We start from the raw sequence: 10,760 nt of genomic DNA, 5'->3' as shown, positions 1-10,760 counted from the left end.
GTCTCCCGTAACTCCTTATGCCACACCCAGCGCGTCCTCACCGCCTCACCGGTAACTCCTTGTACCGCTGTCCTCTGTCCTCGTCCGTCGTTTCTGGGTTCGACGGCAGCAAAAAAATCATACCAGTTGCAGAGTTCGTGATTTGGGGATTTTTTTTATTTTTTATTTTATTTTGGTTGAATATGATTTGGGGAAATTTGGAAAAGCCATGATCAATTTCATTTTTTCAACTAGGGTAGATTGGTTGGGCAGAATGGTGACTGTGGAGGTTTTGGGTGGAGAGCGGTGATGGTTTTGGTTGAAGGTGGTGGTGGACCAGTGGTTATGGGTTACCCTTTGTGATAGGGTTCTAACCCGAAATTGATCCGTACTTTGCCGCCGTTGAATAACTAAAAAAATATAGGTGGTTGACTTTGGGAGTGTGTATATATATATACAGGCTAGATATAATATAGAGAGAGAACCATAAGTTTTTCCTTGTGTCCAGGTCACCGAAGTTGCTAAATGTTAAAGTTCTATGCTGATTTGGGTTGTTTTTTCGATTTATTTTGGATGATGATGCTCTGCTCGGTTTGGATTTGGTTTGTAAGATGAAATTCTCTGAAGTTGGGTTACAATTCACTAGCTTGAGATAATCAAAAGGAATTTTGGGTGTAATGGTGACAAAGGGGCATTATAGTCCTTTCATGTGGACAAGGGCAATATGGTCCTTTAATTTTACAATTCCCATCACGTGATAACATGTGCTATTTTTGCCGGACATAATCTACCGGAGTGGGGTGATCTGCAACAAAACACTATAGTTTGGGGGTTTTTTTTGCTCATTTAGAAATTTAGGGGGTTTTTCTGCTTATTTGAGTATAATTGAGGGGGGTTTAATGCACTTTACCCTAAAAAAAATTGCAAAATACCCCATTTATTATTTTCTTGATAACAAACATTCTCAGTTTATAAGGGTGCATAATGAGTCGGTGGAATTGAAGAACCGATTGGAACTGAATTGAACCAGTGCTTCGACGCTTCATTAGATCATGGCTAAAGCTACTCATAGCTGTCATATTAATATACTAATAAATGATATTTTAGTTATTTAACAAGGATTTCTGTCGGAATTTAAGGGTCATTTTGGGGAGGTTAAATTGGTTAATTTTGAAATGTTAAGGATACAACGTGTAATTAGACCCAACTTCAAGGGAGGTAATAATAAAAAAATATTTTGCAAGTTTTTAACAGTACAAAAACATTTAGTGCAATTTGGCTCTATTTTTTTTTAAAAAAATGGAGAAATATATATATACACACACACCGAGGATATTTCTATCCGAATCGCGGATCATATTGGGAGGTCAATTTTTTAAACATTAAGGGTACAACGTGTAATTATACCTAACTTTGGGGAGGTAAATGATATTTTTCTATAATAATAATAAAAAGATATTTTGCAACTTTTTAACAGTACAAAAAGATTTGTGCAATTTGGCTTTATTTTTTTTAAAAAAAATGGTGAAATTGATATACATATATATTATATATATACACATTACACACCAGTGAGAGAGACTCAACAGGGTTATCTCAGTCTTTCTCCCCTCTATTTCAGCTCCACACTCGAGTCTCTGAAGCGACAAAAGTGAAATATAATATTGTAATAACAACAAACCACCACTCTCGTCTCTTTATATAATGCTCCCAAAGTGAGCAACATCTTAGTAGTTGCTTCTCTCCCTCCTCCTCCTCCTCCTCTCTCTCTCTCTCTCTCTCTCTCTAGCTTCTTCTCTCTCTAGGCTGAAGGTCATGCCATCTCTACAATGGAAAATCTTGGCATTGGCCATGGTTTTGTCACAGCCAACATTCTTGTTCATGGAAGTAGACTGCTTTCTCTCTACATTCGACAAGATTACCCAGCTACCCGGACAACCCCAAGTAAGCTTCCAGCAATTTTCTGGGTATGTGACAGTTGATGAGAAGAAACAGAGAGCTCTGTTCTACTACTTTGTTGAAGCAGAGATAGATCCAGATTCCAAGCCTCTTGTCCTCTGGTTAAATGGAGGTCTACAACTTCTCCCTTGCTCACACACACACACAAAACACACATTACTATGTGAATAATCAAATATATACATCACACACACACACACACATATATATATATAGAGAGAGAGAGAGAGATTATTTGGGGTTTGAACGTTTTATCTGATTTTGGTTGCAGGGCCTGGTTGTTCTTCATTGGGGGTTGGAGCATTCTCTGAGAATGGGCCATTTAGGCCTAGTGGTGAGGTACTGGTGAGGAATGAATACAGCTGGAACAGAGGTATTATAATTTTTAAATGAAAATTATATGAAATGGGTAGTTCTAAAAAGAAACAAACAACATATTTCTAATATATGGTAATTGATTTGCAGAAGCAAATGTGTTGTATTTAGAGGCACCAATTGGAGTTGGTTTCTCATATTCAACTGAAACTTCCTATGCTGTAAATGACAAGATCACAGGCAAGTTTCTTCAATGTGAAAATTTTCTTGAGAAAAAAAAAAAAAAAAAAAAAAAACCATTTTCACTTGTTGATTTTCTTTTTAGTCAAACAAGGAAATGATGTCCTCTCCATTATCTCCCATAGTTGGTCCTACATTTGCTGAAAATCCTTCACCATACACTGTAAATTTAAGTCAACTTGTTAATAGTTATTTTTCCTCTTTCTTTCTTTTTTTTTTTTTAATATTATTTTTAAATTTTTATATTGCCTTTTCATATATTGGGTCTTTAGAATCTTTCATAATGTTGTAGTACCATGTAATAGTTTTTCACTTTTTTGTCATATTATATGGTTACTGCTTTTGTTTTCTTTTTGAAATTGGAAAATTTCCAACTTTACAGAATTCTGAAACTGTCTTTGTCTTTCTTACTTTTACTCTATTATAGCCAGGGACAATCTACTGTTCTTGCACAAATGGTTTACCAAATTCCCACAATACAGAAACAGAAGCTTGTTCATTACAGGAGAAAGCTATGCTGGTAATTATTTGCAGCTCAAAACAATCCTCTCTTTTCCAAAGCAAAGCCAAATAAGAGATTAATAATTTATTTTTATTTTATTATTTTATTATTACCAGGTCACTATGTTCCTCAACTAGCACAGCTCATGCTTCAATTCAACAAGAAGGAGAAGTTGTTCAACTTGAGAGGAATTGCTGTGAGTAGTCTAAAGTTCTTAATACAAAATGTGTCCATCTTTTCATTCTAAAACCCCTAGTAAGATTTTGTTAGTTTTTGAAGATCTTCAACATAAATGTTCATAGAGACACAATGAATAATGAACTCACATTTTTTGGTTTTTTCATGAAATTTTTATCTTCCCTTAATCTGATTTTAGTTTTTTAAATTGAATTCAGCTGGGTAATCCAGTTTTAGAATTCGCGACAGACTTCAATTCAAGAGCTGAATTTTTCTGGTCTCATGGGTTGATATCGGATTCTACATACAAAATGTTCACTTCCACTTGTAACTATTCGCGGTATGTGAGTGAATATTATAGGGGCTCTACATCCCCAACTTGTTCAAGAGTGATGAGCCTCGTGACCAGAGAAACAAGTAGATTTGTGGACAAGTATGATGTTACTCTTGATGTCTGTATATCATCCGTGCTCTCGCAATCTAAAGTCCTTAATCCCCATGTAAGTTCAATCTATTAGTTTTTCCCTAATCCACGAATTGCTGTTTTATGGTTCACATATATACAAATCTACTTATTTTCGCATTTCTCTTAGTTTTCTATTCAATTCTCAATGGTTTTCTTTGGTGCCACAGGAAGCCACGGAGACTGTAGACGTGTGTGTGGAAGACGAAATTGTAAATTACTTGAACCGGAGAGATGTTCAGAAAGCTTTACATGCACAACTTATAGGAGTCAACCGATGGCTTGTTTGCAGCAAGTAATTCTCTTCCACTAACATCATCTTATGTTAAACCTCAAAATATAGAACCTAGACGCCTTTCATCATAATGCTTGTGGCAATAGGCTGCCTTAAATAATTTCAGTACCAAAGAACAAAAGTTTTCTTGTACTACATCCAAGGAAGAATTTTTTTTCAAATATAAGATTTCACTTAGTCCTCATATATATATATATATATATATATATATATTTTGTCTTTTAAGTTCTATATTTTCTAGAAATGATCAGTTCTTTGGTAGAGTTGTTTGCTTCATGATTATGTTCTTATTTTAGTGTTCTGATCACAGTATATTGGATTATGAGTTGCTCGACCTGGAAATACCAACAATCTCTATCGTGGGAAAGCTCGTCAAGGCAGGAATTCCAGTCTTGGTTTATAGGTGTTGTCTCTGACCTTCAAAGTCGTCGTGATCATATCTAAGTTCAGAGCATGATTTATAAGCTTGTTTTGGTTAATCATATACTGATTATTAATTACAGTGGAGATCAAGATTCTGTTATACCACTGATTGGAAGTCGAAAATTGGTACATGGACTGGCAGAGGAATTAGGATTGAACACCACCACACCCTATAGAGTTTGGTTTGCTGGGATGCAGGTAATATTTGCTGCAATATAACACTCATGAAATCCAATCGTTCAGGGCACATTTCTCTGAAAACAGTTATCTGTTTTTTGAGTTCTTTAGAACTGTTTTTAGAAAACTAAGCCAAACAAGCCCTAAGCAATCTGAATGGAGCTCTCTCTTCTATTGAGTCCCAAATGAGGGAAATTTTAGATTAAAAAGTTCTGATCTCTTTCTTCTTTCAGGTTGGTGGGTGGACTCAAGTCTTTGGTAATGTCCTTTCCTTTGCCACCATTAGAGGAGCATCTCATGAAGCTCCTTTCTCTCAACCTGAGAGATCGCTTGTGTTATTCAAGGCGTTTTTGGAAGGCAGGTCTCTACCAGAAGCATTCTGATCTACTGATCGGTTCGACGTGATGAATTGCAGATTGAGATTGTAAGTAAAAGTTTGTCAAAGAAAATGAGTTGTTCATCTTATGAGAGAAATGAAAATTGCATTCATTTGTTTGTCTGTCTGTCTGAGCTTGACCATCCTATGGAACTTTGAAATAGAAGAAGTTTGTAAAGATTTCAAGAAAAGGAGTACATTGGCATTTTTTCTCTGTTCCATATCTGTCAACAGAGTGAATGGTTGATCAAGATATTTTATGAAGTGAGATAGCGGACTCGGATTTTATGGTGAACTTTAAATCAACAATGCAACATGTTACACTGATAATGCAACACCCTACAACGAGAATGCAACACTTGTGCAACTACAACGTGACACTCATGCAACACATTTACATTGAAAATTCAACATTCATACAACATATTGCATCGAGTTGCAACACTTCTACGCAACATGTTACACTGATAATGCAACACCCTAAATTGAGAATGCAACACTTGTGCAACTACAATGTGACACTCATGCAACACATTTACATTGAAAATTCAACATTCATACAACATATTGCATCGAGTTGCAACACTTCTACATCGTTTTTGCATTCTCGATTTAATGTTGTTTCTTGTGTGTTGCATTGTCAATTTAAATGCTATCAAGGATACTGGATCCAAATGTGCACCAGAGAAGATTCTGTGATTCATACAATACATTCACTCAAACAAAACGTTTCCAGCTTAGGATTTTGAGACCAGTGCAAGGACAATTCAATGCCTACAAACAATTGATTCTATTTACTGATGTGCATACTAGTTCAATTCTCTGAAGCCTTACTGTTGTTCCTATAAAAAATCCACAAGCATGATGAAAAGGGAATGCAGAGGAGTGCTTGATTAACAAGGACATGTAACCACTGATTGGAACCTTTTCTATTTGTTGATGGTAAAAATTTATTCCTTTCTTAACAAGTGCAACTTAAAAGTGAACCAAATCTTAGCCAAAAGGGTAACAATAAGGAAAAGACTCCCAAGTCATCGAAACCAACTTTTCAGAAACACATAGCTTAACACTAAATATCCAACCATCTTTTAATAATTCAAAAAAAAAAAAAAAAAAAACCCTCATAGAAAGAAATATATAATGAAGAAAAGACAAAAAATTTCCTAATTCAAATACATATAAGACCATTGATAAATAAGCCAAAGTTAGGGAAATGAAGTTTATGATCACATAGTTGTACAACAACATGCAGAATGCAGAGAGTATATCTACAAGGACTCGCTGGATACATGACAATACCAACGGGCCAATGGCCTAGCGGTATCAGCCTCTTACTTCCCAAAGGGAGGTCAGGGATTCAAGTCTCAAAAGAGACAAGTGTATGTGAGTACCAACTAGGAAAAAAAAAAAGATACATGACAATAAACAGCCTCTCAGAGTTTTTAACCCTCATTTTCAGACGATTGAACTCTGAAGCTAAAATTGGCTTCAATAACATCAAGAATTGATCCCTCAATAGTAGAAAAAGAAATTCCTTCTTCTTAAAATGCTGTATCAGTTAGTAATGGATTCATTTGCTGTAATGTTCACATTAATCTCTAATTATTTATTATTTTTTTTTTCAATACAGTAAAATAAATTAATCAAGCAGTGGCAAAGAACTGTTGAAGTGGTCCAAATTTAAAACCCTTTTGAGACAGGTAATGCATTTTTAGACTAGACATATATATCAGCATATCATTATGAGACCTGTTAGTTCTCAGGAGAACATGCATCAATGACTTGGTGCTCTTGCTTTTAATCCCATTGGGATCTTAAAATTAACAAGTATTTAAAGGCAGAAGAAACCTGCATTCAATCTGGCAGGATGAGAAGGTGGGGATTATATTTCTCTAAATAGATTATATGAAGAATGGTGTAAGTCTGTTACTATTGCTGAGATAGTCAAATTGTACATGATCCAAACTATCCACTGAAATATATGAATTGAAAACTAGTTCAGTTCCAGTTACCCGGTAACTCGTATACAAGTAGTCGCTGTTTCTCTAGCCAAAAAAAAAGAAAAGAAAAGAAAAAGAACCGTGTTTTAGAGTTTGTTGAGCCTGCTTATGTATTTCTGCGAATTGCTCCTAACATGATAATAACTACTTGAGTCCAAGAATTTTTAAAGAGACAATGGATGCTATAAATCATTCTTCTTTCATATTATATAACTAAAACAAAAAAACTAATAAGTTACGAAGTTGAGAGAGATTATTACAGAACAGTATAATTTCAGTACCTACAGATGGTGATCTTGGCAACGGAGGCTATCCAAATCAAAATGTACAAAGTCACCAGTAATCACCACAAGAACACACACCTGATTTGAAGTGATGGAATCTGCTGGAATCCCTAACAACAATTTCACGTCCTGTGATCACGGATACATGTTTTGCCCAATCATGACAATCTTTGCAAGCTCGGAGATTCTTGAAAACCAGAACAGGGGCAGTACTTCCTGTAGAAATAAGTCCATATACAACTGCAAGTCTCTCACTATGGTCAAGAAGCTGTTCCTTTCGCTCTGGCAAATTGTCTGATACATCATCTTCAGTTAGAAGTGCATTCTGTTTGTCAATTGTTGAAAGTTTGAACTCCTTTAACCTTGAATATATTTCTTCTGTTTGAGGATGATGTCGATCCCCCACAATAAACCGGTGCATTTTGCCCTTGACAGTAATCCAGCTGCAACTAACCTCCTTCCTTAAATTTCTTTCAGCCATCATCTTTCTAACATTAGCTGCTTCTTCCCATTTCCCAGACAAAGCATACAAGTTGAACATGAGAATGTAAGCAGCCGTGTCTTCTGGGTCCAGTTGAAGGACATTTTCAGCTGCGATTTTTCCAAGCTTGAAATCCCGATGGATTGAGCACCCACCCAATAAACTTTTCCAGCTCATTGCATCAGGCTCAAATGGCATGGATTTTATTAATTCAAGTGCCTCCTCTAATAGCCCTGCCCTGGAGTATATATCAATCATACAATCATAGTGGTCAATTGTTGGATTCACGCCATACTCACTGCTCATGGATTCTAGATACTGCTTGGCTTCTGCAACCAGTCCAGAATGACTACAAGCAGTAAAAACTGCAACAAATGTAACTTCATTCGGCCTCACATTATAAAACCACATCCTCCTAAAAAGTCTTAGAGCTTCGGAAGCCTTACCATGATAAGCACAACCAGAAATGATAGCAGTCCAGGCCACAGTATCAGGATTGTCTATCAATTCAAAAACTCGAAAGGCATAGTCTAATCTGCCACATTTTGAATACATAGTAATCATGGCACTCTCTCCATATTGGTATGAAACTAGACCTCTTTTTATTGCATCTCCATGAGATTGGGCTCCAAAATTCAAATTTGCAACAGCAGAACATGCTTGGAAAATGCTAGTGTATATGAATGAATTTAAAGGCACCCCTTTACTCCTTAGAGAACTAAAAATTTTAATAGCTTCCTCAAATTTACCAATTTGAGAATGGCCAGAGATCATAGCACTCCATGAGACATCATTTGGTTCAGATATCCTCTCAAATGCTCGGCAAGCATTTTCCATATTTCCACATTTGACATAGAAGTCCACAAGAGGAGTACCCACTGAAACCTCAGGTTCTAACCCAAGTTTCACTATATGACCATGAATTTGCCTCCCCATTTCTATTTCATCCAATCCCGCACATGCCTTGAGGATGATCGAGAATACAAAGTCATCCAACTGGGTACCTTCCTTCACCATCTTAGCAAACATTTCCAGAGCATCCTCTTGCTTCCCAGCTTGAGTGTAACCCACCATCAATCCAGTCCAAGCTACAGCATTCTTCTCAGCCATATGCTGAAAAACTTGCTCAGCACTCTCTAAACACCCACACTTCACATACATATTAGAGATTGCCGTATCAATTGAAACAGTTGGATTCAACCCAGCTTTTATCACACAAGAATGTATCTGTTTACCAAGCTCTATACAGGAAGGATCCAACAAAGATTTCAGAAGCGCAATATATATTGACTGGTTCGGTTTAAATCCCAAGACCAACATATCTGAAAACAACCCAAAAGCTCTGTCCAACAGCCCTCCTTGCGCATAACAAGATATGATTATAACCCATGAAACCAAGCTCCTCTCACACATTTCATCAAACAATTTATCTGCATCTAAGAAACTCCCACAATCACAATACATTTGAAGAACACAATTCTCAAGAAACCCAGAAAACTTTTCAACCGTTCTTCGCATTCGATTATGAATCAACCTTCCATCAGATAAAGCCCTTAGTTTCCCGCACGTTTCAAGCAAGCATTCAAACGAGTGAGGACTAACCGAAACACCGGACTCGTCCATTTCTTTGAGAAAATCATGAACTTCCTTGAGCTTGCCTTGTCTCGACAGAGAAACTAAATGTATATTTTCGATCCGACCTTGTTGAATTTGGGGACTTCTGATTGAAGAAGTATTGGATTTGAGAGATACCCATGAAGGAATTTGAGTAAAATTAGCAGTTTTTATAGTTGAAATCTTATCAGGAGATGATAAATGTGAGGAGGGACTTGAAGGAAGTAGTGGAAGACCAGCCATTGATGTACAACATTCCATTTTTTGAGCTTCGAAGCCTTTGATTCAAAGCAGAAAATTCAAATTATCAAACAGTTGTATTTCACGATGATTTCAAATTTCAATCTTAAAATTACTTATTATGATATTTTTTTTTTTTTTTTTTTTTTTCTAGTTGGTACTTACACATGCATGCCTCTATTGAGGCTAGAGCTCTTAGATCACTGGCATATTGGTTTATGATATTAATTTTCACTAATTGAAGTAATTGTGAGTCCCTTCTGGATATTTCAATTACTATAAAGATTATTTTAGAAAATGAAAAATATTTTGAATAATTCTTGTATTTATATATCTGTTCATATATATTATGGAATTTGTGCAACCAATAATACAACAAGAATTCATATTTAATTTTTTTTTTCCTCCAAACATATCACTTTTTCTTCCTCAGGAATTTATGTTACATATATTTCGAATTATTAGTGAAGAACACATAAATAACTAAATCTTATATCAATTATCATAATGTTTTGGTCACATATTTAAATCATGAATGATTTCGATATTATTCAGAGCTATTTACAAAAATGTTGCATGTGATATAAAAATCAAATGGTGTTGGCTTGTGGGATTGGTAATCCTTGCCCTTTTAGGGTTGGTTTGGAGTTTTAACTAAGGTAATTTTGATAAAATTAAAAATGAAGTACTGAAAACCTTAAGAGATGAATTTTAAGTACTAGAATTTTTTAGTGGTATATATATATATATATATATATATATATATATATATTATATCTTTTAGAATTTTCAGTGATGTTCGTATCATTTAAAAAATTTTAACTACTATTCAAAATACTTAATCAGAATTAAACACTTAATTAAGTAATCAAACAACACCTAACTTTTAGAAGATTAAACGCGACTTTGGGCAGTATTTTAATTTCTAACGCAATTGGACGACTACTTGTATTCTTAAAAATTGAATTGTAAAATAACCCAATCAAATGGAGATCATGACTTTCCACAGTAAGATGACTTTAAAATTTAATATGAAAATGGTAATTTGATGATATTAGATTGGGATCAAAGCCAAATTGAGAATTGATGTGGGTCAAAATTCTAATTTTTGCAATTTGTCGAAATTGGTCGACGGGGCAAACTGTTCAAATTTAAATGACATAATCAAACAAATTATGAAAAATAAAAAGGCTAAATGCTCTCACACCCACTCAGGTTTTAGTTTATTACTCTCA

At 35.2% G+C, this 10,760-nt stretch overlaps 2 protein-coding genes across 3 annotated transcripts; one reads left to right on the top strand and one right to left on the bottom strand.

The window, feature by feature from the left end:
* Nucleotides 1-1,725: 1,725 nt before the first annotated feature.
* Nucleotides 1,726-5,125, top strand: LOC132303336 (serine carboxypeptidase-like 45). Of its 2 annotated transcripts, XM_059800556.1 has the most exons (10): nucleotides 1,726-2,050; nucleotides 2,210-2,311; nucleotides 2,404-2,493; nucleotides 2,921-3,013; nucleotides 3,112-3,191; nucleotides 3,391-3,672; nucleotides 3,806-3,930; nucleotides 4,241-4,333; nucleotides 4,434-4,551; nucleotides 4,764-5,125. In XM_059800556.1, the coding sequence occupies exons 1-10, from the start codon at nucleotides 1,795-1,797 to the stop codon at nucleotides 4,911-4,913; spliced, it is 1,389 nt and encodes a 462-aa protein (XP_059656539.1). In that variant the 5' UTR covers nucleotides 1,726-1,794; the 3' UTR covers nucleotides 4,914-5,125. The 2 variants fall into 2 exon arrangements, with proteins under 2 accessions (XP_059656539.1, XP_059656540.1); XM_059800557.1 differs by lacking the exon at nucleotides 2,404-2,493.
* Nucleotides 5,126-7,086: 1,961 nt separating this feature from the next.
* On the bottom strand, nucleotides 7,087-9,721 carry LOC132303335 (pentatricopeptide repeat-containing protein At5g13270, chloroplastic). Its single transcript, XM_059800555.1, has one exon. The coding sequence runs from the start codon at nucleotides 9,544-9,546 to the stop codon at nucleotides 7,240-7,242; it is 2,307 nt and encodes a 768-aa protein (XP_059656538.1). The 5' UTR covers nucleotides 9,547-9,721; the 3' UTR covers nucleotides 7,087-7,239.
* Between the last annotated feature and the right edge of the window lie 1,039 nt (nucleotides 9,722-10,760).

This window comes from Cornus florida, unplaced genomic scaffold, assembly GCF_030987335.1.
Source record: "Cornus florida cultivar Cherokee Brave unplaced genomic scaffold, ASM3098733v1 CherokeeBrave_3.0.0_Hap2_Chr04, whole genome shotgun sequence".
Lineage (NCBI taxonomy): Eukaryota > Viridiplantae > Streptophyta > Magnoliopsida > Cornales > Cornaceae > Cornus > Cornus florida.
Note: the sequence above shows the minus strand (reverse complement) of the source record. Positions and strands in the feature narration are given on the sequence as shown.

Excerpts from the sequence above, each read along its gene's own strand:
- LOC132303336 (XM_059800556.1), top strand. The coding sequence starts at position 1,795 with ATGCCATCTCTACAATGGAAAATCTTGGCATTGGCCATGGTTTTGTCA. Across the intron at positions 2,312-2,403 it reads TGAATACAGCTGGAACAGAG|AAGCAAATGTGTTGTATTTA; the intron begins GTATTATAATTT and ends ATTGATTTGCAG. Across the intron at positions 3,931-4,240 it reads CGATGGCTTGTTTGCAGCAA|TATATTGGATTATGAGTTGC; the intron begins GTAATTCTCTTC and ends TTCTGATCACAG.
- LOC132303335 (XM_059800555.1), bottom strand. The coding sequence starts at position 9,546 with ATGGAATGTTGTACATCAATGGCTGGTCTTCCACTACTTCCTTCAAGT.